At 32.0% G+C, this 27657-nt stretch overlaps 1 protein-coding gene across 1 annotated transcript; it reads left to right on the top strand.

Annotated features, from left to right (window-relative positions):
- Positions 1-4683: 4683 nt before the first annotated feature.
- LOC143084195 (phosphoribosylamine--glycine ligase-like) lies at positions 4684-25977 on the top strand. The gene is made up of 5 exons (XM_076260607.1): positions 4684-4860; positions 9743-9830; positions 18384-18455; positions 20270-20362; positions 25888-25977. Exons 1-5 carry the CDS (start codon positions 4697-4699, stop codon positions 25975-25977), a joined length of 507 nt encoding a protein of 168 aa, XP_076116722.1. The 5' UTR covers positions 4684-4696.
- Positions 25978-27657: the final 1680 nt, after the last annotated feature.

Genomic DNA, 27657 nt, shown 5'->3' with positions numbered 1-27657 from the left:
TTAATTCCGAAGAAGCAACATAACCCGTGAACAAGCCATATAACTACTCAGATGTTATAATGGAATTGGCCAGCTTTGCAGTGTCTGAAACAATTTCAAAACATCAGTTTCGTCTCGCTTCATTCGAGTTTTTCTGAGTTTTTTCTGGGCGGATGTTTCAGGGTTAACCATTCCTACCAAATCTCAACATTTTAAGGATATTGAAGCTCTTTCATGTGCATAATTTTAGCAACCAACGTTTATCAGAATCTTTATTTAAACTGAAACCAACAAAACCATTTTTTTTTGTATCTCTAAGAAACCTAAGAAAGTAAAAAGTATTGCCAAATACCACAACTGACTATTTGACGTTCGTTCAAAGCGATGTTTGTCGATTAAATGACTTAACAATCTTAAGTCAATCACTACATAGCTAAAACACAAAATGTTATCAAGCACACCTTTATTGAGTTCGATAGAGTGCACCTTTTCTGAACGCAAAAAAATCACCTTAATTTGTATTTTTTTCATAAATATTTCGTTACACATTCACTTTATAAAATAATTTGTCTCACAAAAACATCATAAACCGACAATTAAATGTTTGTTTTCAGTTGCAAATTGATAATGCTTATGAGTGAATACATTGTAAATGTTGTATACTGAATCAAAGACGGTAATTTGATGATTTCCGGTATTTCACGAGTATTTGCACGTACATATATTTTATTAAATAATTCATATTTTAAACGATATATAAATACTGCAAATGATTTAAACATTGCATAATGATTAATTCTCAAGTTTAATTAACTAAAACGTGTAATTGTATAACGAATTTCTTTATGAAAGGAGAAAATATGCCTAATTAATTTGAACCCAAAAAATCGGATTGTTTGTAATGTAAAAAAACTTTTTTTTTTAAACAAAAAATCTTCCGAGTTACATTTAATATGATAGTTTTGTATCTGTTTTAGTTGTTTAAACCTATACTTTATTTTTTTTTTAATCGCTTTATATTAAAAAATTTAATTAAAAATTACTTAGTCGTGATTGCTAAATGATGGGACCATTGGAAGGGACGTTTTTAATCTTTTTTGTACACTTTTTTTTTAGTCTAACACCTTGTATTTTATCAATAAGAAAATAAAGTTGAACTCTATCCAAAAAAATCGCGGTACCCTGGGGTGTAACACAAATTCCTTAACTAGCGCGCTTTTGAGAACTAGCTGATGGACTATAGGTTAATGCTTTACTTAATGCTCCGCGTTGTACATTGTACAGGTTTTTCGAGAGCAACATTGGTGTATGGCCCAAAATTGAAAAATCCATCATGCAGCTGACAGTGTGGCACTCTTTTTACACGCCCCATTCTGACTGGACGAACTTGTGTTATTTTACTTTGCTTAAAGTTGATTGCCGTACCATAACTTAAAAATGCACAAATAACAATTATATACCTAACAATGATATCCCTCAATACAAAAAAAAACCTTTTCCTTTTATTTGCCATTCAAAAATAGTGGTTGATTTAGGGCCCCCAATGGGGCTTCGTATATATGATGAATGCATATACTTTTTACAAGCATCAGTCCAAACGTTGTCTAAGGGATCAACCATTTAAATAACTTCAAAAATGGGGATATGGTTGCTAGGTGCTAATAATTTTATTTAGTTTTTCATCGCTACTAATCAAATGATTTAGTTCAAAATTTAACACTATAAGGCATGGGGAAAATCTTTTGAAGGCGAAATGCGCGTCTGGCGCAAATACATCATGAAATTGCGAAATCATTAATTCAGTGTTCCTAGCTAGCTACCATAACCAATACTTAGAACTGAAATCATTGATACAAGGCAATACATATGATCGTCATGCAATCGATAAAAAATGAAAACAAAACGTTAAAAGTTACGACCGAAGCGCTGTTCTGGATCTACCTTATTCAGGAACGCTCAAAGCCGAATATTTAGGGCCAACAACTTATAAAGAACAGAAAAAATGGAATAAATGTAAAAGATGAGATCGTTCAAAATGTACATGGAAGGATATATTCATCTGCCGACATGATTGCAGAAAGTAAGAAGTTGTAGAGCAAAACAGAAAAAAATTGAAATCAAATATAATACAGCATGTATATTGAGCCATTTTATTGCTTAAAGTTCAGTAGAAAATATATATAAATACATATTTGACCTAACCATACTATTTGACCTACTACGATTTGATAAGTTTTTACTGTTACTCCTAAAATGTTGGTGCTGGGAAAACCAGCAAGTAAATTGGTCATTATCAGAGCCACAGGTCTTGTTCTAAAATGAATTTATTCTGTCATCCAATTTTTCACTGCTTACAACTGTCTGGCTGTGGTTCTATTTTAAACATCAACTTTTAAGTATCAGTATTTTTTCATTTCATTTTGTTTCGTTTCTTTCCGCTTTTATTTCATTTCGTAGTTTTACTTTACAGGTACCCCTCTTTTCGCCCCTTTACTATTTTCGATAATTTAATCAAACATTTTAAAAATCAAACGTTCAAAATGTGAAATAATCAAAATTGCACTTAAGGTTTAGTATTTTTAAAGTTTGATCAAATTTCTAAATTTTCAAATTTATAAACGATATTTAAAATTTTAACTTTTTGAATATTTGGTTAAAATTTCAAAACTTTTGCTCAATTTGGAAATTTGGTATCTTAAAACTTATATCAAAATTCCCAAAATCTAAAATTTCAAAACTTTTAAAACTTTAAATTGATAAGTGTTACAGGGACCCCGGAAGTCCTGTTTGATTAAAAGCAAAATCGCGGGCATTTTAAGCTTGGTTGAAAGTATGTTAAAAATTATTTGAGGATGAATTTTTGTAAAAGATTTGATGGCTTGAGAATTCCAGAAATGATACCAAAAATCATATAGTAAATAGAGACAGGACAATATTTTTAAGCCCTCTCTCTTTTTTCAAAGTCTGTTTTTTTTTGGTTTTCTGTTATATTCCCTTATTCTCGTGTTTCTGTATACTATGAACATAAGTATAATCTATATTATAAATATTAAAGTGTATTTAAATTTCTATTAACTATTAATTCTAAGTTTCTTCTCCGCGGCGATTACTGCTATATTATATTAGGCAGTCTCTATATGTTATAGTAGTATATTTATCATAGTATACATGCAGATAAATGCGAAAATAATTGTCCTGAGTATTTATGAAAATTATGTGCAACTGTAAACCAAGGTATAATAGTAGTGGTTCTTATGATTTAAAAACATGATATGGACAACGCCCTGATTGGCTTATTTATTTTTCATTTTTGTTATCTATCATATGATTGGTTCTCAATATTAAAACCGAAGGTCATATCTGATTTAAAAGTCAGTTTGAATACGGAATCAATATCCGGACATCTAATTTTCGTTGTTCTCCCAAAATTACCCAAACTAAATCATATAAGTCATAAGAATGGATGACAAATGTGACTATGCATGGTTCCTATAGGACACATGCAGAGGCATGGTGATTCATTCATTGTGGGAGGGAGAGAAGCGACACACACAATGAGGTCTTCTCGTTTATTAGTATAGATAAGTAAGAGGTCAACTAGAGTTGTATGTGTCCAACTGGTAGGTTTTATCTGAATTGACCTCATTTTCAATGGTTCAGTGGTCCAAGTTAATTTCTATGTTTTGTTCTTTTTTCTTGTTCTATATATGCTATAGGGTTCACAATATTTGGTGTATGGAAATATTTTATGATGTACATGTCAGTCTCTCAGGTTTCATTTGACTTTGAACTCAATTGCACAGTTCATTGCTCAGTGTTTTGTGTTTTGGTCTGTTTTTCTTAAAACTATAAGCAATTGGTCAATTATATGATGTAATGAAGGATTGTAAGGTGTGTGTGTCTATCTGGCAGGTATCATCTGACCTTGACTTTGTTTTCGTGGTTCATTGGCCAATGTAAGTGTTCATGGTTAGGTTTGTCTCTCAGATGCCTTAAGCAAAAGGTCAACTACATCTATTTGCATAAACTGAATGTAAGGTGTACATGTCTGTCTGTTATGGTTCATCTGACCTAGACATCATTCTATAGTTCAATATGGTCAACGCTTAGTTTTCTAAATTAATTATAAAAAAGAAGATGTGGTATAATTGCCAATAAGACAAGTCTGTTTCTTAGAAACTAAAAGCAATAATTCAACTATATATTTGGTGTACTGAATGATTGTAAGGTGTACAGTGTACGTGTATTTCTCGTTTAGTTTATCGGACCCAGAGTGACCTCATTTTCTTGGATCATGTTATTTAGTTTATGTGATACTTGTAGTAAAAGCTATCTGTATAGAACTATCAACATTAATGATTAGTAAAGAAAGCAATGCATTATTCACTCTTGTTTATATATTAATTAGAATATTGTTTTTTTTTGTTTCAATTGTTTTACACTAGTCATTTTGGGGCCCTTTATAGCTCGCTGTTCAATGTGAGCCAAGGTTCTGTGTTGAAGATCTATAATTGTTTACTTTTTTTTTTTTTATACATTATGACTTAAATATATGGAGAGTCAATGTATAAGACATTTCAATATATTAGCTTTTTGTTTTTTTTATTCTGGTACTTGATGTTCACAGCATCAGTTAATTCATTTGATGCAGAAATTAGTAAAGTAATGTCAGAAATTCTTTCAGGATTAAAACTAATTGTGAAAACACATGTTTTGAATGGATCAAACATTTTTACCTACAGGAATTCTCTATTTCGGCCCCATTGACGATATTAATATGTTTGGGGAACCAAGTATGGTGAAAGAATTCTTTAATAAGTACAAGATTCCGACACCAAAGGCAGTTGTCTTTAAAGAAGGACAGCAAGTTAAATTTGACGAGTAAGTATCCTTAGTTAATGTTTATATTTGACTTTTGAAGGCTGCCAATACAAAATGGAAACCTGTATCAATATGATTTATACCTGCATTCCACTTTATGCCAAAAAATAGAGAACTATATGTTTCAAAAGTCATTGATTGGGCATACATGGTGTAAAACACTTTATCGCTATTTTGAGCATTTTTCCTTTGATCTTTTTTTGTGATAATTTTCATATCATTTCACTCGCTTGAGATGGAAAATTATTGCTAGAAACTAAGCAGGCACGTGGCATGGCTAACAAAATTGACATGAAATTGACAACGTTGTCATAGGTAAAATAGCGATAAACAGATTATCATTGATCATCTCAACTCGATTGCCTTTCTCGCTTTCACCGTCCTGGCTCAAGTGAGAATATCAATCTCGTTGAGATGATCAACGATAACCTATAAATATAAAATGAAACATTCCATTGAAATTAGTAGGCCAATATGTCAATAGTAACATTTTAAGCATAAATTGCAATAAGTATAAATAATTGTCTTTATTTAAAACTGCATTCAATTGTTAATGATAAAGTATTGCAATCATTAATGTAATAATCCAAAGCACTGTTTCATTTCAGTCAGGATTTTATCTCTTCAAAATCATCTCGCCATTACTTTAGCTAATTTTTACAATTGTAATCTAAGCCTTAGAAGCTTTAAACCAATTGCTGCCTACAGCAGTGTTTCCCCTTGGTCAATTATTTTTTTTGCCACCTCTTTCGCCAAACATATTTTTTTTCGCCACTTTATTAATTTTTTTTCAAGTATTTTTCTTTTGAAATTTTTGTTTTTTTCTACACCCCCACCCCACCCCATTTAAATAAGGTGAGTTTGTCCCACTGTTGTCTCAACAACAGTTTTCATTTCTAGATCCTTGAAAATGAAAAAGTTGAAACGTTAAACTATGCTTTAAACACTTTGAGTCACTCAAACGACTTTAAAGTACTCACTCAAATCAATTGTTTATCATAGTCCAAGGATAAATCAGAGGTTTTTTTTGCTTTTGAACAATTTTGGTCATAAAATTTAACAAAATTTTTCTTCTAGACTATAGGTTAAGGAAGGAGAGAAGACGTCAAAAGTTTGCTTTGAACATGTGCGTCACAAAGTCATAAATCCTTTATGTGACATGTAATGGTCGCCATTTAACCACATAATGTTTTGTCAAACAATACTATCAACACCTTTATTAATTATCAACTCCTAGGAGTTGATTTTAAGAATTGAAGGATGGACAGTTAGTACTTCTAATCAAAGTTTATTGATTGGTTAAGACAATCCAAACCTAGCAAATGTCCTTCAATCCCGTAGAGTATCGGCTTTGTCCTCTCTATTTTAGCAATTAGATTTTGCCTGGTCATTAATCATGCATATTCATTATATTGGTACACAGGTAACTTTTATCTATAAGTCTGTAGTTGAATCTTCTAGCGTTTCGTAAACAACAACGTTAAATGATATATACTACTTCATACCGTGTGACCTCACGTGTGTGGTAAAATTTGTTGATTGATGCACGTGGCTATTCTAGTAAATGAATTAATCTACAAAAAGAGGGACGAAAGATACCAAAGGGACAGTCAAACTCATAAATCTAAAACAAACTGACAACGCCATGGCTAAAAATGAAAAAGACAAACAGAAAAACAATAGTACACTTGACACAACATAGAAAACTAAAGAATAAACAACACGAACCCCACAAAAAAATAGGGGTGATCTCAGGTGCTCCGAAGGGTAAGCAGATCCTGCTCCACAAAGCGAGAGCACTTTCCATTTTCATCAGCTAAGAGTCGACTAGCCCTTTTTGAAAGGCTAATGCTTGTTAGTCCTTTGTTGTCAATAGCTATAAAATGCAATCAGCTGATTAATATATCTATGGAAATGTATAACTCCCAAAAAATCATAAGGTCAAAGTCATATCTTTCCAAACATAACTTTATTACAACCCCTACGAAACGTGACCATGGTTAACCATGGATAAACCATGGACAACTATGGTTGACCATGGTCAAAGCATGGTTGACAATGGTTATCCATGCTTTTGACTATGGTTCGACCATGGTCAACCATGGTCAACCATGGTCATTATACTGACCATGCTTTCCAAAGATCAACCATGGTCAAAAGCATTGTTATATATAACCATGGTTCTTTATGATTTTGACCATGGTCTGTATTTATTTTTTATAATGACCATGGTTTGACAAACAACAAACATCAGATTTAAAACAGCCCCTGGTTGAATGAAGACCATGGCTAATTCTATTTGAATGGTTATAAATAAGTACTATAATAATAGGGGGACAAAAGGGGGGGATGAATATACGAATATATTTCTGACTTTAGTCGAAAAAGCGAGACTAAGCGATCCTACATTCCGTCGTCGGTGGTGTAATCGGCAGCTTCCACAAATATTCACTCTGTGGTTAAAGTTTTTCAAATTTTAATAACTTTCTTAAACTATACTGGATTTCTACCAAACTTGGACAGAAGCTTATTTATGACCATTAGATAGTATCCAGAAGTAAATTTTGTAAAAATAAAATTCCTTTTTTTCTGTATTTTACTTATAAATGGACTTAGTTTTTTCTGCAGGGAAACATTACATTCACTCTTTAATGGAAGTTTTTAGAATTTTAATAACTTTCTTACACTATCCTGGGTTTGTACCATACTTGGACAGAAGCTGATTTATGATGATAAGATAATATCCAGAAGTAAATTTTGTAAAAAGATAAAGCCATTTTTTCCGCATTTTACTTTTAATGGACTTTTCTTCCAGTTAACATCACATACAGTCTGCAATTCAAGTGTTTAAAACATTTATTAGATTTATAAACTAACCTGGAATTTCACCAAACTTGGACAGAAGCTTCAAACAATCAAAAGATAGTATCAAGAGTAATATTTTTATTGATTTGCTTCCTCATTTTTATTGAGCCTGAAATTTACAGCAAAAGTAGGCGAGACACTGGGTTCAGCAGAACCCTTACAAATATTTTGTTAAGCTCGCAACTTTTGTTATTCAAAAGCAAGACATTGCAATCCACATAACATGGGAGGATTAACGCCCCCCCCCTTTTCGTGTGGAAAATTTGGTTGATTATATAAGAGTTACGTAACTTTTTATTATTTTTGGCATGACCCCCCTTCTTTCTTTTTTTTAGGATTTAATCACAATTTCACATTAGAACCATGAAATTTATTTTCTATGTTACACTCAGCGCATTTTTATTTATTTTTTATTTTCAAAAATTAGCTGTTTTGCATGCAAGCCTATGGAGCAGTCAATTACAAGACTGCAATCTTTAATATTAAGTAGACAGACAGATAAACAGTGTAATAATGACTTTTATACAAAATCAATCTGATTTTTTAAGCTGTTCATAGTTTGAGCTTTCAAAATATTTGGTTCTGCATGTAAAGAGGTTAAGCTTAATGTGTTTTTTTACGAAATCATTTTCCTAATATTGAGACAGTTGAATGATGGTGAATTCCTGATTACTTTTTGCCTTGATGAATTTATTATTTATTATATTGCAAGCCTTAATGTCAGTTGGACAAAAACAAATTCCTTTGAGAGTTCTTAGTTTAAATTAAGTTTGATACGAGAAATACTGTTATGTTTCTTGTTAGGATTAAAATGTTCTCTCAAATGTTCAATATGTATATCAACATACAGTGAGTACAGAGAGTCTTGAGTGATGTTTCATCACTCATTCCAAATCTATGTCCTGGACAATGTTTAAAGGTCTCCTGTTATAACATGGGAAAAATAATCTATTTTGTTGGATAACATATAACCAAAGAGTGTTCACTTTGGATTAAAAAACATTCATGGTAACTGAAAAGTATATAGTTCATTTGTTCAAGAACTCTAGAATATGTTAAAATCGGTATTGAACTCTGCAATTCAGTCATTCAACATGTTGACTTTCTACTTGTTTCAAATCAAAACTGAGTTGATAATTTTATAGAGGAGGCATCCTGTCAAAAATAGTATTATAATTAATATTAATAATGTTGTTTTTTTTCAATGCTACATTTACGTTTGTATTGCTTAATGTCTATTGTTTTGACATTAATATGTCCGTCAGTCAGTTTGTTTGCTTTGCTTTGATTTTGATTTGTATTGGTTTGTTTATTTAGTAACAATCCTATTGTTTGGATTTAAAACTAATAAAATTCTTATTCTTATTCTTATTTACTTTTTGATTGAAAAGTGATGCAGAAAACTGAACAATAAAAAATAAAGATAATGTTGCCTATATTTTCATTCCATTTCAACAAAGGACAATCAATACACAGTTTGGTTTAAATTATGACTAAGAAGTTTCAGAGATAAACAAAAAGAGATTTTCCATATGGATTCAATGAAATTTACCATGTGCCTAATTCTAATGCCACTCAAATGAAAGATGTCCAACATTTATACCTACCGACCTCTGAAACCTGTCAAAGAGGGAGACCTCCCCCTAAGCTTTGACAGCTGAGGTTATAGCTGAGGAGGAGATTTTGCTTGAATGTCATTTTCAAGTGAAATATATGACCTGTTTATTTATTCCTCTACAAAACACGTATAAGGATTAATAGATTAACTTTATTACTTTAAATATGGTTTTATATGGGATTTTTTGTTTCTTTTCTTTTTCTTCAGATGACAAGTGAAGCCATTTAATTTCACATCTAGTCTGTCATTTACAGGTAACAACAACCCTCCCTAATCAGCGACACAAAAAGTTACGGTTTCATTCAAAAAACAAAATTTTAAAATTGCTTACACTGTATTTCATTTAAAGAATTAAAAAATCACTTCATACAATTTTAAGCATCTTTGAAAATTTTTCAGGGCAAAACTACACTTTAAGAGTGTGATAAAAACGCCGTCAAAAACTGTTTTCACAAGAACAAAGGTGGAAACAAGAAGGCAAACTTTGGTAAGTATAAGATTAAATCATTTCATAATTCTTTTCTGCTATAAATATAAAAAAGAAGATGTGGTATGATTGCCCATGAGACAACTATCCACAAAAGACCAAAATGACACAGACATTAACATAAAACATGTTTAAAATGTTATTCATGATTCATTTACTTTAATACAGTGAACTTCCAAGTACGATGAAATTATGAATTCATTCATATGTAAACCTAGTATAATCTCACTCAAAAAATGGATACTTGAGTGGTTTAATTTGAACAATTCCATTAAAACAGCAACCCCCAAAAAAGTTTGTTCTCAAAACGGCCTGATGAGTTGAGTATTTTGTTGTTTGCACCCAAACTAAACTGTATACTTGTAGAAAAAAAATCTGAAAATGTGGTATGAGACAACAAATGAAGTGGATGCAAGTAATTATAAGCAACTGTACAGCCGTCAACAATGAGAAAAACCACTACACTTTATTCAGTCAGCTTTAAAAGGCCTGGCATAAAAATATGACACAATTAAATCAAGAAAAATCATTATGGCCTAAATCATATTAAAATGCTTCACGGGGCGACTAAAGCCTGATAATGACCGCAGAGGTTGAACCCTGGACAGTTTGTGCAAGTTTACAGACACAATATTGAAAAAAGTGAAATGGGTTAAATATTTTTTATTAAATTCCTATTGAAGATTTCTTGCTATTGCTTATAGGGACACTAGCTGTCAAATTCATGGTCACTGATTTGACTCAAATTCTCATGTTTGATTTATAACAATGTAAAATATTTATCCACACTATCAAAAGTCTAAAATAAACAGTTTACAGAGCATGGGTAGATAATATATAGGTTTGTTTCGTGTGTTTTTTAGTCCAGACGCCATCAAATTAACTATCGATTTGACCTCAGCTGACCATATAAGCTATGTAAACATAAATAAAGATATGAATAGATTAAACCAACACGTGCAATTGGATTTGTATAGGTCTGTTTGATTTGATTTATAGATTAAAAATAGATGTTTCTCATTGTTTTTAACCGTATAAGAATGATTTTATGTGCATCAAATTAGTAATAAAATTATTTACCGTAGTTTCACTTTCATTGTTGACATTCTTTTTCTTTAAATAACCAGTACACGTACAATGCATGCGTTGTCAATCTCTAGCTAGGGGTTAAATTAAAGTTGACATGAATACGGATTTAAAGAGGTCGACTCATTCACTTGCAAGTGAATAACTTATGAATGTTTCTTAGCATAATTTGACAAAATTGAACCTTTTTGGCTTCAAAAAGCCAATTGTTACTTCACTATTTCACTTTCATTATTGATTGAACATAAAAAAATCAAACTTAAGATTTTTTATATATCTCGTAGCTAGTGCCCCTTTAATAATCTGATCTTGTGCAATACTATGATATTGTGCAACAATATTGCTCTGCGGGTAAATTATCATGTTGTGATTGGTTTAACGCCGTCATACGGTGACCCCCTATGGATCTGTTACAGGTAACCTGAGGTTAGTAAATTTCATAGGGGTTCATGACATCATGTCTATTGTTAATGGTGAAGTCATATGTACATGTTGTGTTTCATTGTTCAACAGAAAAAGACCTGTGTGTGATATCTATACTATTAAACGAGAAGACCTCATTTTGTGTGTTGCTTCTCTCCCTCCCACAATAAATTAATCATCGTGCCTCTGTGTCCTTTAGGTACCATGTATAGTTGCATTTGTCATCCATTCTTATGATTATTCAAATAGGGTTATTTTGGGAGAAAAACGAAAAAAAAATGTGTCCGGATATTTTTCCGTCATTGGACGAAATTTTAAGTCAGACTAGACTTCCGGTTTGCGTTTTTCTGTACTTTGAACATACAAATAATAGGACCTATTATGGTTTACTTTTATAAAGTGTTATTTGGATGGAGAGTTGTCTCATTGGCACTCATACCACATCTTCCTATATCTATTTAAGACTATGAATAAAGACTTAGTGTATTTGCTATCTGCTTATCATTTTCAAGTTTACTATCCACAGCGGTCACAGAGTTTATTAAATATACCGAAAGGGTCTATATAATATGTCAATGACCGCCATGGTTGATAAAAGAATTGATAGTAAAAAGCAAATACACTTTTTTAGTAATGAATAAATATACAGATAAACGTTAACATTATTGAAATTAAAAGAATAAAAATGGGAATTTTTTAGGGGAAAAAATAAGGAGCCGGGCTATAAAAACAATTGTCATGTCCCTTTACAAAACTTCATCAGGTCACTATTAAGTATATTTTAAAAATAGAGAGGGTCTATATAATACATCAATGACCGCAGTGGATTGATTAGTAAACTGAGAATTGATAGTAAAAATCAAGCACACAGTATCCCGTGGTTAAATCTTCAAACATAGTTTACATGTTATCGAGACAACAGACAATACCACGTTATAATTGACCCAGATACACACAGTGCACAGTGGTCGTTTTAAAACAAATATAATTGCGTCGTCACGGGCCATCAAGGGACCATATGAAAGACGTAGATAACAACCTGTTAAGACCTGTATGAATGACCGAAAAGTTTAGAGATGTTCCGAGAATTTTATTCTGACTTCCGGCCGAGAGACATCGAGTGGCCCATAGACACATCCAAAACTCGCCAATATATAAGCATTTTGCAAAAAATTGTTATTATTGCAAAAATAAAAAATTGGGAATTTTGGGTAAAAAAGGAGGAGATGTTGTCAAACAATTATCCTGTCCCAAAGTACCTATAACTTTTGATACATTTCCTATAAATTCCAATGGTTTACTTGGGGGCTCTTTAGTATTCACGGCGGTCACTGATAATATATATAATATATTAGTGACCGTTTATAATAATTATAGTATATATGTATGCTCAGAGTATACAGAAAAACAGAAGGAATAAAAATCAGAATTTGGAAAAAAGGGGGAGGGAAAAAAATGTGTCCCAAAATACCTTTACTTTTGATACCTCTCCTGAAATTCTCCAGTTATAATTTTTTTTTAAAGCTTACATACGCTCTATATCATTTCGCGGGTATGTTCTAGTATTCTTTATACAGTAAAACTACTGGCCCCCCTATGGACCAAAGAGGTTGAACAAAATCAAATGGATATTCTACCTAGGGCTCAACTCCCTTTAGATTTTACTAACCATCTATGGATCCTTAGGGGTCAGTTGCGAACTATATAAGTTATAATGTGCTACAACACAATACTGTTCTATTGTGCAATACTGTGCAATTGAAGATTTCTTGTTATCTCTAATAGTTGTGCAAAACTGTGCAATTGAAAACTGTGCAATTGAAGATTTCTTGCCTATTGCACAATACTGTGCAAGTGGATATTTCTTGGTATTGCACAATACTATGCAATTGAAGATTTCTTGCTGTTGTGCAATACTATACAATTGGATATTTCTTGCTATTGTGCATCTCTATGCAATTGAAAGATTTATATTAAATTCTTGCTATTCAGCATTACTATGCTATTGAACAATACTTTAAATATAACAATTTACACATCCCGTTTGGTGTGTATCTCCTGCTATATCAGTATATTTGCTCTTATATATAAATCATCAATAATTAATGGAAAAATGAAAAATAAATATGCAAAAAAAATAACCCACAAAAATTTGTGAACCCCCTTTTGAGTTGTTACTCCAAAACACAATCCTAGCCTTGTCTTTGTGGTATGGTATCTTGAAGAACAAATTCAGAGAAATCCATACACTTAAACACAACTTATTGTCTGGAAACTAGAACTAGTGCCTCTCAAGAGCCTGTGTCGCTCATCTAACTCTAATTATTTTTTTGAAATCATATATAACTAGAGGCTCCTTACCTAGAGGCTCTAAAGATCCGGTGTCGCTCACCTTGGTCTATGTGCATAGTAAACAAAGAACACAGTCACAGATGGATTCATAAAAAAATTGTGTTTTGCATGGTGTTGGTGATGTGTTTGTAGACGTTTATGACTTAACTGAACAATCTTGCTGCTTACAACTATCTCTACCAGGTAGTAAAATGAACTTGGCCCAGAAGTAACAGAGGAAAATATTTTGAAAAAATTGTTAAAAATTGGTTATATCGGGCAATAACTCCTTAATGGGTCAATTGACCACTTTGGTCTTGTTGACTTATTTGTAGCTCTTTCTTTGCTGTACATTATTGCTGTTTTTTTACAGTTTATCTCTATCTATAATAATATTCACAATAATTCTTCGAAATTCGGGATGTCAGGTTTTAATTTTTTTTAAATTCAGAATCTCAGGATATGTTTTTAAATTGTCCTTTAACCAGAAAACCCCTAGTTTCCCCTTTTTTGCCCCTAATTGCTAAATGATTTAAGCCATTAAACCCCTATAGCCATCACTTTGTAGTATGGAAACTTGTGGTAAAATTTCAGAGAAATTTATACTTTAAAATACAAGTTTTTGACTGGAAACTACAAAAATGCTTATTTGGGCCCTTTTTTTTTACCCCAAATTCCTAAACTTTTGGGACCATAACCCCAAAAATCAATCCAAACCTTCTACCTGCAGTATTAAACATTGTGGTACAATTTCAGAGCAAATGAAATACATAATAATACACATGTTGATATCCTGAAAGTGGAAAATTTCTTGTTTTGGGCTTGTTTTTGGGTCCTAATTCCATAATGCTTTGGACCCTCATCCCCAATATCAATCCAAACCTTCCTTTTGAGGTATTGAACCTTTTTAAAAAAATTCATAGAGATAAATTCACTTCAACTAAAGTTATTGTCCAGACACCAAATGTGTCTTCTGACCATGATGAGGCTGACAACCACGACATCATACCATTATACGAACTCAAATTTTTTATGTGGTCGTATAAAAACATCTAAATTTACTTTAAATTATCAATTTAAGGGCAACAATCCAACAACGGGTTCTCCGATCTGTCTGAAAATTTAAGGGCCAATAGATCTTGACCTGATAAACAATTTTACCCCATTTCAGATTGCTCTAAATGCTTTGGTTTTAGAGATATTAACCAAAATCTACATTTTATCCCTATGTTCTATTTTTTAGCCATGGAGCCATCTTGGTTGGTTGGCCAGGTCACCGGACACTTTTTTTAAGTTACATGCCTCAATGATGATTGTAGCCAAGTTTGGTTTAATTTGGCCCAGTCATTTGTATGTATTCCCATAGTGTCCAATGTAAAACTAAGTCCCCCGCTGGGGCCATCTTGGATGATGGATTGGCTACAAAGTAACAACACTTGGTCAACACCTCACAAGGATAATTTACTCATGATTCCATTCAGTGGTTCTCCTAGAGAAAACATTTGTATGTATTTCCCATGGAGTCCTATATGTTAAACTAAGTTCACCGCTGGGGACCACAAGGTCAACATCTCATAAGAAACATTCATGCTAAGCTTGGTTTTATTCCATTTAGTGGTTCTTTAAACAATGCTAACAGACGACATTTGTATGTATTTCCCATAGAGTCCTATGTTAAACTTAGTCTTCTGCTGATGGCCATCTTCGATGACAGGTCCCCTAGAAAGTAAAAACACTTGGTCAGCACCTCATAAGGAACATTCATGCTATGAAAATTGGTTCCATTCCATTCAGTGGTTCTCTAGAAAATTTTCAAAATGTAAAAAGTTAACGACAACAGAGCTAAGTGATGAGAATTTTAATGCTTGTATTTAATCCCTTTTTGGCCCTTTATTCCTAAACATTTGGGGCAATTAACCTCAAACTCAATCCATGCTTTCTCTTTGTGATATAGAACTTTGCGATACAATTGCATAGAGATCTATACACTTAAACACAAGTTACTGTATGGAAACTACAAAAGTGCTTGTTTTAGGTTCCCTTTTTTTTAGCCCCTAATTTCTAATTTCAAAACAGTTTGTACCAATAACCCCTCCCCCCAAACTGCTAATCTTCTTTTTGTGGTATTGAACCTTATGGTACAATTTCAAATAGATCCATACACTTACACACAAGAAGTTATAGTCCAGAAACTACAAAAATGCTAGTTTTGGACCCTTTAAGTACTTTGTAGGGTCATTGACATTAACCTCACTTTCATGGTTCAGTGACTTCTTGAAAAAAAAGTTCATACTTTTTTATATGTTAATTTCTTTTTTATCATGAGTAAAATTATAACTATATTTGGAATGTGCGTTCTTCGAATTCATACCTGTCAACCTGTGACAATGAAAATATTATGCAGGTCAGGACCTGCATTGCCTGACCTGCATTGAAGAAGGAAATCTCAGGTTATAACGTGTACAACTTTTTTCGAGCTGAGTTTCAGTATTTAGGGGACATATTTCTTATAATTTAAATAAAAATTTCCAAAACATGTTTAGTTGGTTAAGTTATTTAAAACTTTATTAATTATTATTTCATTGCACTTTTAAAAGCTAATTAATTTTGATAAATTTGTGTAACACTACCTTACATGTACATCCATTTCTTATTATTATTCCTGCCAGGTACCTCATCTACAATATATATCAGCCTCAAACATCACTACTAACACTATTAAACATCACTACTAACACTATTGAGAGCATGTAATGTTTATGACAGGCTATTTGCATGGCGGATGCTCTTTCTTTAAATAAAATATAGTAAGATAAAGTTAAAGGAAATATAGATAAAACAAATTACAACTTTTTGTTTTATAATTGTATAAAGGTATAAAAATAATGAAAAGTTAAATTTCTATATGTATTTTAATTCTATTTTCTAAAGATTTAATCATTCTTTACCCCAAAAATGTAAATATAAGGAACAATTTTGAATGGTGACAAAAAAAGGGAAGTAACTCAAGTTGAAAAATGATTGTAAAACAACAGTGCAATTTATTTACGACCTAAAGCTAAGGTAATTTGTGTTAATTAACAGTGTGTTTGACACCAAAGCTGTCAAGTGAAGCCATGCACTTCATGGGTCACTTAATTTAACAGTTTACACAGCTAGCTGAACTTCTTGTTCATGGAAGAATTACGAATTTGACGGTATTTCAAAGGAAAATCACTTATGAAGTCAATCTCAAGACTAAGAAATCCAGGTAAAAAAAAATGTCATTTTGGGAATTCCCGGGTTGTTCAATGACCCTGTGGGTGTCCCAAGTGATCCCTCAGATTTGTGAAAATCGTGGGTCACACCCACCAGGGATAGGGTCTATTACTTTAAAATGTAATCAATTAAATTACAATTACTTTGCTAATATAATGTAATCGATTACATTACAATACACCCTACTTCATATGTAATTGATCACATTAGATTACTTTTCTTTACAGTAATCATGATTACTTAAGATTACTTATGATTACATTGTATATTGCAATATTAAAGTTTTTTTTATAACTTTTTATCCCCACAAAAAAGCTAATGTTGGTGATTTTCTTAAAAGCCTTAATTTATTCATCTTTTTTAAAAGAATTTATAGACAAGTACAGTGTAACATGTGTAATTTGATAAAATAGCTATAGACAAGTGTCCTTTCTCTATGTAGATATTCAAATTCTTTATTACCTTGAACTTTACAGCTCATCAGTGTCATTAATACAAATTTTCATAGTAAACAATTGTAAACAGACAGAGAATGTTCATGTAATATTGTCTCTGATTTTAAATGCAGTAAAATGTATTTTCCTAAATTGGTTAACTGTTTGATGTTCTTTAAACCTAAAGTTCAATAAATTTAAACACACTTGGTCTAGACCAGTAAAATTTCTTTATGGATTTTACTCTCAGTTCCTTATATTTTGGACACACTAAGATGAAATGGAATTCGTCTTCAATGCACTGGCCCCAAATTGTACATATGCGATGTGACATCTCAATGCTATGGTAGCATTCAGTTTCAACTGCTAATGAATGAGAAGAAAAATATATAACTTTATTTTTTTCTACAAATTTTAACCAACTGCCTAATTAACAAAAAACCGCAACAAATAAGGAAAAAATAATTAAAAATATAGTTTTATTGTCTGTTGGGACATAATTGACACAACCATTAATGTTTTTACAGGTGTTAATCACTACTTCCATGCGCTCTATGTTTTCTGTCTAATAATCTATGGGAAATTTACCCATTTTCATTGATTTTTTCGTGAAAAATCAATATGAGTACAACTTGTGACGTCATAATGAAACGCAAAAACGTAAAATTTTCAACAAAATGGCTTATTTCCTATCTTGTCACTGTATAAGCTATAATTTATTGTGATATTGGTCAATAAATCCGAATTTGAAATTGACGCTAAAAATGGGGGCCATTTTAGGACCTTACCGAACATACTCCTTTGTGCATTCATCTCATTTAAGAAATATAAGAAGTATTTCTAATAATTGATGACCTACAATTTCTTTTTCAGAACTTATGATTTGTTATGAATGATGACATTAATTACATTTGAGATTTTGATAACGCAAACAACTTACTCCATACTCTTTGTTCCGAATAAAACATTAAATGCCAGGAAAAACTCTTTAATGTTTATTTTTCACAATTATATTTAACAGGAATGTACAGCTGATTTATTAGCAATGCAGAACATTGTTCTAGAGGAATTTGTAGATGGTGTAGAAATTTCAGTATGTTTAATTATTTCATATAGTTTCATGCACATGTACACTTAATCCCCAAAAAAGTTATTACTTCTAAGTTAATTTATCCCGTACCTATAGTATAAGTTTTCTAAAAATCTGGTAAGAATTGTACCCGTGAGAGTGTTCACAAGAACATTTTCCATGAATTTAATATTTCAAAGGGGCATAATTCTTTCAAAAAAATTGATCTTCCTCCATTATAGAAATTGTCTGAGATATAATAAATGCTGATATTAACCTATATTATAAGTTATATAAAAAATTTGGCAAGAATTTTACCTGTGAGAGCGCTCCAAAGGATATTTTCAAATAATTTAATATTTCTAAGGGACATAACTCGTTTTAAATTTTTTTATCTTCCATTATAATATTTGTATCCGAGATAATGCTGATATTTACCAGTTGGTATAAGTTTTATGAAATTTTGGCAATTAGAATTGTACCTGTGAGGCCAAAAAAAATATATGTCTGTTTACGGTTACCCAACCGACCCCATTTTGAGAGCAGACCCTAAGCCATTCTATTTCCGTCGTAAAGTGAAAAATAAACTTAACTCATGTTAACATGGTTAAAATAGAAAATAGTGTTGCCTGGTACATCCCAATGTTCATAATCATGAGTAAGATAGCTGTTTTAAGGAAATTTGCGACTAGTGTGATGAAATAAACGTTTTGCCGCCAATTTTTTCCAATCAATAACAAAGGGAAATAATCCAATCATTCAAAATACGGTAAACTCCGCCCATGGACAACTAAGACCGCGGCAAGACGGACCACACAACTAAAAATCATGGCACACAAACAAAAAAAATGGAAAAAAATAATAAAATTGAAATACCGACCTTAACCTACCCTTTTTATTTTGATGATGTAACCTTACACAGACATATATTTTTGTTTGGCCTGAGAGTGCTATATAGACCAGGTCCCCCACAACACCCTACGCAGGTTCAAAGTGTAAGTATTTCAAAGTAACTTCATCATACCAAAGAATGCGTTTGCTGGAAAACTTATCTAGCTAAAAAGACAAAAACCAGCAAATAATGTATTTAAAAAAACTTCATCTAAAATGTTATCTATTAAACATGTAACCCTACAGTTACACAATCCCAATCATAAATTTTATTTTAATGTTTTATGGATAAAACATCCAGTATGAGAAGCATTGACAAAAGTTACAAGGACAAAGTTATCGTCCTTTGGTTTTCGTTGTCTACAAATATAGTCCCTAGTGTGAACAGTGTATGACTTGCATGTTTTATTTGCTACACTTTCCCCAATTTATTTCTTGATATTCAATGCATGAAATATTAAGTAGGGGGATGTAATTACCTGTTAAAAAAATTTGGGTGCCGAATCTTTGTTAAGTAGTGATTTGGTCCAGTTAAAAAAGGTCAAATTTTATCATGTCTGAAGCTGTCAAACTGAATTTTACATCCCTTTTAACACACAATTGTCAATATTTTGAGTTAGAGCTGGTAGAAGTTTCTATAATTTTTATATTAGTTGTCTCACTAGTAGTACACTACACTGTAAAATTCTTTTTGAGAAAGAGCAGGTGCGATTTTTTTAATTTGAATTTATTGTCTTATAGAAATGCACTATGAAATAACTGTGTTCTCGGGCCGAAAAAGTCTTTAGTGAGAAAGAGTAATTAATATGCAATATCATAATACTTATCAGAACTGCAATAAAGTAACAAAATTTGTGTTCCCTCAATGAAGGTGTTAAATTTCTATATTACACTATGCTAGTAAGATAATTAGAAACCATTCATCTTCTAATTTTGTTTTATAACAGGTGACTGCATTCTATAATGGGGAAATCACCGAGATCTTGCCAATCACTAAGATTTTAGAAAGTCACTCAGGAGCTGAATGTCCCTATGTTGAGGTAATAAACAAACAACAGTTAAATCTTATCTAATAGCATTATCTTATTGTGTTGAACATATTTGCTTTCTATAGGTCCATTCTACAATGCATATGTTCTATCTATAAATGTTTCTGTAATTACAGGAAAATGGGTTGAAATTATCTTTCAGGAGCAATAATGCCTCTGAGATGTTTACTGACCTGGAGTTCAACCTTTTTGACTGTTGAAGACATAAGGGGTCATCTGAAAAAGTGTATGTTTCTACACTTTGGAAAAAGGTTGACAATTATGGATGACCCCTTATTTTGCTTAACATTTTTAGGCAGTTAAGCTGCCTTATGCGAGCACCCTAGATTTGTGTTCTACCCAATAAATGCTAAAATATGTGTCATTGTTATTTTCTAGCTGGATGTTATGTTATTTATAACTAATTGGACAGTTTTTCAAACTTTTAATTCTTGATTACAAAAAATTTGATCAGAAAAACCTTAAATGATTGTCAATTTATCCAAAAGTTTTGAAGTTGCACATAGGAAGTTGACCCATTTCGGTCATGTTGACTTATTTGTAAATCCTGCTTTAACTCAAACACCAAAGCATTTAGAGAAAATCTGACATGAGGTAAAATTGTTTATCAGGTCAAGATCTATCTGCCCTTAAATTTTCAGATGAATCGGACAACCCGTTGTTGGGTTACTGTCCCTTAATTGGTAATTTTAAGGAAATTTTGCTGTTTTTGGTTATTATCTTGAATATTATAGAGACAAACTGTAAACAGCAATAATGTTCAGCAAAGTAAGATTTACAAATAGGTCAACATGACTGAAATGGTCAATTGACCTCCTAAGGAGTTATTGTCCTTTATAGTCAATTTTTAACAATTTTCATAAAATTTGTAAATTTATACTAATATTTTCCACTGAAACTACTGGGCCAAGTTCATTATAGATAGAGATAATTGTAAATTGCAAGAATGTTCAGTAAAGTAAGATGTACAAACACATCACCATCACCAAAACACAATTTTGTCATGAATCCATCTGCTTCCTTTCTTAAATACTCGCATATACTTAGGTGAGCGACACAGGCTCTTTAGAGACATGAGAGTTCATAACAGCTGAATGTTCATTTTGTTCAACCGCTAGCTTTATACAGAAAATCGCTGACAAATAATGTGTAAATTCAAGTAAAATCATATCTGACAAAAACAACATTAAAAACAAAATAGCTGACATGAGAAGAAAGTTACAATATCAGATCCGATTCCGGAAGCAGATATTGGTAATTCCAGGTTTTGGCAATCTTTGAACTTTTAAAAAAATCAGACAGATGACAAAATACATAGGTATCCATAGGAAACTCAAAATATTACTTTTTGACAAACTTTAATGTCAAAATCCAATACAATGTGAGTCTGTGACAGCTGGGAACAGTATATCTAACAATATATATGGTCCTCAGTAATAAATGTTGGCTAAAAGCAAGTTTAATGCTTTTAAAGTGTAAATATATAACTACAACTTCAATGGGTTTTTTTTTTTCTCAATTTTGATGGGTCAGTTAAAATAGCTGAATTTAGTTTCTTATTTTACACATATAGTGCAACTAGATTATATGATACCTGAATGTAAGCAAATCATATGATATGTATGTGGAGTCCCTTGGGGCACTCTACCCCCTCCTGTTTGATAACTTTGAAACGGATGAGATCCCCACCTCTCAACCATATACATTCATGTATGGGACTATAAACTAATCAAATGAAATATAGGTGAAGTCCCTCGGGTCACCCATCACCTCCGCCTTCAGAACTTCGAAACAGTCGAGATCCCCACCCATAAACCATATATATTCATGTATTGGACAATATAACAAATCAAATGAATTATAGGGGAGTCCCTAGGGTCACTGCACCCTCCTGTTTGAGAACTTTGAAACAGTCGAGATCCTCACCCCTTAACCATATATACTCATGTATGGGACTAAATAACAAATCAAATAAAATATAGGGGAAGTCCCTGCGGTCACCCCACCCCTCCTGTTGTTTGAGAACTTGGAAACAGTTGATATCCTAACCTTTAAATTAAACCATATATTTTCATGTATGGGACAAAAGAACTAATCAAATAAAATATAGGGAGAGTCCTAAGGGTCACCCTACCCAATCCTGTTTGATAACTTGGAAACAGATTAGATCCCCACCCCTCAACCATATATATTCATGTATTGGACAATAAAACAAATCAAATGAAATATAGGGGAAGTCACTGGGGTCCCCCACCCCTCCTGTTTGGAAACTTGATAACGGTCCAGATCCCCACCCTTAAACCATATATACATTGTACATGTATTCATGTATGGGACAATATAAACAAGAGGCTCTCAAGAGCCTGAATCGCTCACCTTAATTCTTTTGGTTAAATCTCTCATCAATGATTATTTTGGCTTTTCAATTTATTTAAATGTTTTTTGGATCGTCCTATTTTCTTCAAAAGCCAAAAAAAATAATCATTTTCTCCTATGTTCTATTTTAGCCATAGGAGCTATGTTTCTTGACATACAAGGAAATAAAATATAAAATTTATACTAGATACTTTGAAACTCATTTAGCCTAAGTTAGGCTGAAATTGATACAGCAGTTTCAAAGGAGAAGATTTTTTAAAGTAAGTCAACATGATGAACAAATTGTGAAAAAAGTCTTTAAAGGGCAATAACTCCTTAAGGGGTCAATTGACAATTTTGGTCAAATTGACTTAATTGAAGATCTTACTTTGCTGAACATTATTGCTGTTTACAGTTTATTTCTATCTATAAATATATTCAAGATAATAAACAAAAACAGCAAAATTTCTTTAAAATTATCAATTCAGGGGCAGCAACCCAACAACAGGTTGTCTGATTCATCTGAAAATTTCAGGGCAGATAGATCTTGACCTGATAAAAAATATTACCCAACGTCAGATTTGCTCTAAATGCTTTGGTTTTTGAGTTATAAGCCAAAAACTGCATTTGACCCCTATGTTTTATTTTTAGCAATGGCGACCATGTTTGTTGATAGATCATAACTTCGGATACAATTTACAAACTAGATACCCTAAAGAACATTCAGTTAAAGTTTGGAAGTATTTGGCGCAGTAGTTTCAGAGGAGAAGATTTTTGTAAAAGATTACTAAGATTTACGAAAAATGGTTAAAAATTGACTATAAAGGGCAATAACTCCTAAAGGGATCAACTGACCATTTCCGTCATGTTGACTTATTTGTAAATCTTACTTTGCTGAACATTATTGCTGTTTACAGTTTATCTCTATCTATAATAATATTCAAGATAATAACCAAAAAACAGCAAAATTTCTTTAAAATTACCAATTCAGGGGCAGTAACCCAACAACAGGTTGTCTGATTCATCTGAAAATTTCAGGGCAGATAGATCTTGACCTGATAAACATTCTTACCCCATGTCAGATTTGCTCTAAATGCTTTGGTTTTTGAGTTATAAGCCAAAAACTGCATTTGACCCCTATGTTCTATTTTTAGCAATGGCGACCATGTTTGTTGATAGATCATAACTTCGGATACAATTTACAAACTAGATACCCTAAGGAACATTCAGTTAAAGTTTGGAAGTATTTGGCCCAGTAGTTTCAGAGGAGAAGATTTTTGTAAAAGATTACTAAGATTTACGAAAAATGGTTAAAAATTGACTATAAAGAGTAATAACTCCTAAAGGGGTCAACTGACCATTTCCGTCATGTTGACTTATTTGTAAATCGTACTTTGCTGAACATTATTCCTGTTTACAGTTTATCTCTATCTATAATAATATTCAAGATAATAACCAAAAACAGCAAAATTTCCTTAAAATTACCAATTCAGGGGCAGCAACCCAACAACGGGTTGTCTGATTCATCTGAAAATTTCAGGGCAGATAGATCTTGACCTGATAAACAATATTACCCACGTCAGATTTGCTCTAAATGCTTTGGTTTTTGAGTTATAAGCCAAAAACTGCATTTGACCCCTATGTTCTATTTTTAGCAATGGCGACCATGTTTGTTGATAGATCAAAACTTCGGATACAATTTATAAATTAGATACCCTAAGGAACATTCAGTTAAAGTTTGAAAGTATTTGGCCCAGTAGTTTCAGAGGAGAAGATTCTTGAAATAGTTTACGACGACGACAGACGACGACAGACGACGGACAACGACGGACGCCAAGTGATGGCATAAGCTCACTTGTCCCTTCGGGACAGGTGAGCTAAAAATCAAATGAAAAATAGGGGTAGTCCCTAGTGTCACGCACACCCTCTTGTGTGTGTTTTGAGAACTTGTATAAGATTGAGATAAACCATATTCATTCCTATTTGTCATTTCAAAAAGATTGAATGACATACAAGGTCAATCTAATAGACGTCACATATGCATATCACTTTGCTAGACCTAACACCTGTAATTTTATTCCAAACTTAGACATCATGGACTTGGGGTGAAGGTGGGAGTCATTTACATTCACTATGGACAGGTCAGTTAGATCTCACCATTGATCCCTGAAGAAGTAAACATTTGTCTGATTTGTGTCTCTTAACTTTTGTACTGTACAACACAAACTCAGTTTTCTTTCCAGGGAAGCAAGTCCATTCATACTTTTACAAGATCGTACTAGAGTCAACTTGAACTACCAACAGTCAACTAATACGAACAATTACGATCAACTAGAAGAACTGCAATCATTGCAAACTTGTACCACTACTGACTCAAGACTCATGACCATGAAAAAAAATATACTTGATATATACGTTGCTATTGAAAATCTTGATAAAATATGAATTATTTGCCTTAATGATTAATTCATTAAATGAACATAAATGTACAATTATATATGAATGTTTAATGTTTGTTCTTTTAAATCTTTAAAAAAGAATTGAAGCAACATTACCACAGTTTTCATAATTATGTTTGCCTTGGTTTTTGGTTAACTGCCTACAACAATGCTTATAGCGCTTTGATTGCTTTATTTTGATGATCAAAGTTTCTGCAAAAAGAACATAAAATTAGTATTTTATAAACCACAATTCCTGTATGCAGAATTTTATATTCATTTATCTCATGTTACCAAACGTTTTTGCTTATAACAATTTCTATTACAATTTCATGTAATGGGTTAAATTAAACTCTTTTATCAAACAAATTGACAAGTTCTGCTGTATTTGACTTTTTGTAGATCTTCTTGTTCATTCTGTTGTAGTTTTCAGGATAACTTAAAACTGAGTTTTGCTAAATATTCAAAATTAACATTCCAAGGGCCACAACTTTTAAATGGGCTATCTTACTTTTTCAGAAAAGTCCTGAGAAGATATATAACTTGTTCTGCTCAATTTTCCTCTAACTGCTGTACAAAAATACATTTTTAGAGAAATTTGCCACAACCTGATTTAAACCCCATTTTAAGTTACAGAAAATCACATTTCCATGAAGAAAATGATTCATGAAAATTAACAAGTGTTGATATATATATTTATAACACATTATTATTTCTTCGCAGTTTACAACAGCTGAAGAAGCGACTGTAAAGGATATAATGAGAAATTTAGGTGCAGGCCTACAAAAAGAAGGAGTCATATATATAGGTTAGATTTATATAATGAAAACTTAAAAATACTTAAACCGTTGACACAAAAGTTCATTTCTGTCAAGCCTTCGACTTTAGTTGAAAAAGCGAGACATAACAATCCTCCATTCCGTCGGCAGCGGCGTCCACAAATATTCACTCTGTGGTAAAAGTTTTTAAAATTTTAATAACTTAATTTCTTAAACCAAACTTGATTTCTACCAAACTTGGACAGAAGCTTGTTTATGATCATAAGATAGTATCCAGAAGTAAATTTTGTAAAATTAAATTTCAATTTTTTCAGAATTTTACATTCAAATGGACTTAGATTTTCTGCCAGGAAACAACACATTCACTCTCTGTGGTTAAAGTTTATAAAATTTGAACAACTTTCGTAAATAAAGGCAACAGTAGTATACCGCTGTTCAAAACTCATAAATACATGGACAAAAAACAAAATCGGGATAACAAACTAAAACCGAGGGAAACGCATTAAATATAAGAGGAGTAAATTATCCTGGGTTTGTACCAATCTTGGACAGAAGCTTTTTTATGATCAAAAGCTAGTATCGAGAAGGACATTTTGTAAAAATTTTGTACCTGTGTATCTATATTTTACTTATAAATGGACTTAGTTTTTTTTCCAGTTAACATTACATACAGTCTGCAGTTAAATTTTTTAAAACATTTATTAGATTCATAAACTATCTTGGATTTTTACCAAACCTGGACAAAAGCTTTTTACGATCAAAAGATAGTATCAAGAGGAATAATTTTATTGATTTTTTTCCTCATTCTTGTTGAGCCTGTGATTAACAGCAAAAGTACGCGAGACACTGTGTTCTGTGGAACCCTTATGATTTTTTGTTAGATTTCTTAAAAAAAATAAATTTTTAAAATCTATTGATAAATGATTGTATGAAAATCACCTGACTTTTTAACAAATTTTAAATTGATACTCTTAAGGGGACAACATATGAAGTCATCATGATCATCTTAACCTAGAACACATTTACAAACAAGATATTTACAAATATTTTCCATTGAGGATAATGTTTTTGTGGACTTGTTCCCACTCAAGCTTTGTGATTTTCCAAAGTAAAGGGGAATTTTTATACAGTAACCTCTGTAATAGTAAATGAATCACTCTCCAAATCTAAATTCTGTTTTAGCATGTTTTGACAATATGAATTGTGTAAGAACTTTATCAAATTTACACCTGACAAACATACATTTGTAAGATAGATTGCAGACAAGAAAAAAATGGCACTTTTTTCAAGTTTTAAAGGGGCATTATGCTCTAGAACATTGAGTGACTGTCTAAATTCCAACTATGTCTGCTGGTTTTGATTCGTTGACTTAAAGCATTGTCTACAAGTTTCTTAAATTTTGATGAGGAAACTAAAGTAAGAAAGCGGAAATGGAGGGATGGTCAAGGAAACACTTATTTCTCCCTTTGACTTGTCTGGTAAGGGCATCAAAATAAATATGTAATTCTGTCTAGTCTCAACAAGGTTCTTATTGCAAGAATTACAATTTCACTGTTCCCAAATTGCACATATTCAACAAAATCAGCTGAGGAAATCTTACAAGTTTTCTTTGAGACAAATTTAAGAATGTGTCCAAAGATGCCCAACTCGGCGGCATTTTACATTTCTGCATTTTGGCACTTTGTTTCATCATTAAAATTCCTACGTTTCCACA

This window comes from Mytilus galloprovincialis, chromosome 7 (assembly GCF_965363235.1).
Source record: "Mytilus galloprovincialis chromosome 7, xbMytGall1.hap1.1, whole genome shotgun sequence".
NCBI lineage: Eukaryota > Metazoa > Mollusca > Bivalvia > Mytilida > Mytilidae > Mytilus > Mytilus galloprovincialis.
The sequence above is the reverse complement of the archived record's forward strand: the minus strand, read 5'-3'. Positions and strand labels throughout refer to the sequence as shown.

Bases quoted from the DNA above. Each gene is read 5' to 3' on its own strand.
- LOC143084195 (XM_076260607.1), top strand. From the start codon at position 4,697: ATGGATCAAACATTTTTACCTACAGGAATTCTCTATTTCGGCCCCATT. The intron at 9,831-18,383 runs GTAAGTATAAGA...TATATTTAACAG, and splicing joins AAACAAGAAGGCAAACTTTG to GAATGTACAGCTGATTTATT. The intron at 18,456-20,269 runs GTATGTTTAATT...GTTTTATAACAG, and splicing joins TAGATGGTGTAGAAATTTCA to GTGACTGCATTCTATAATGG.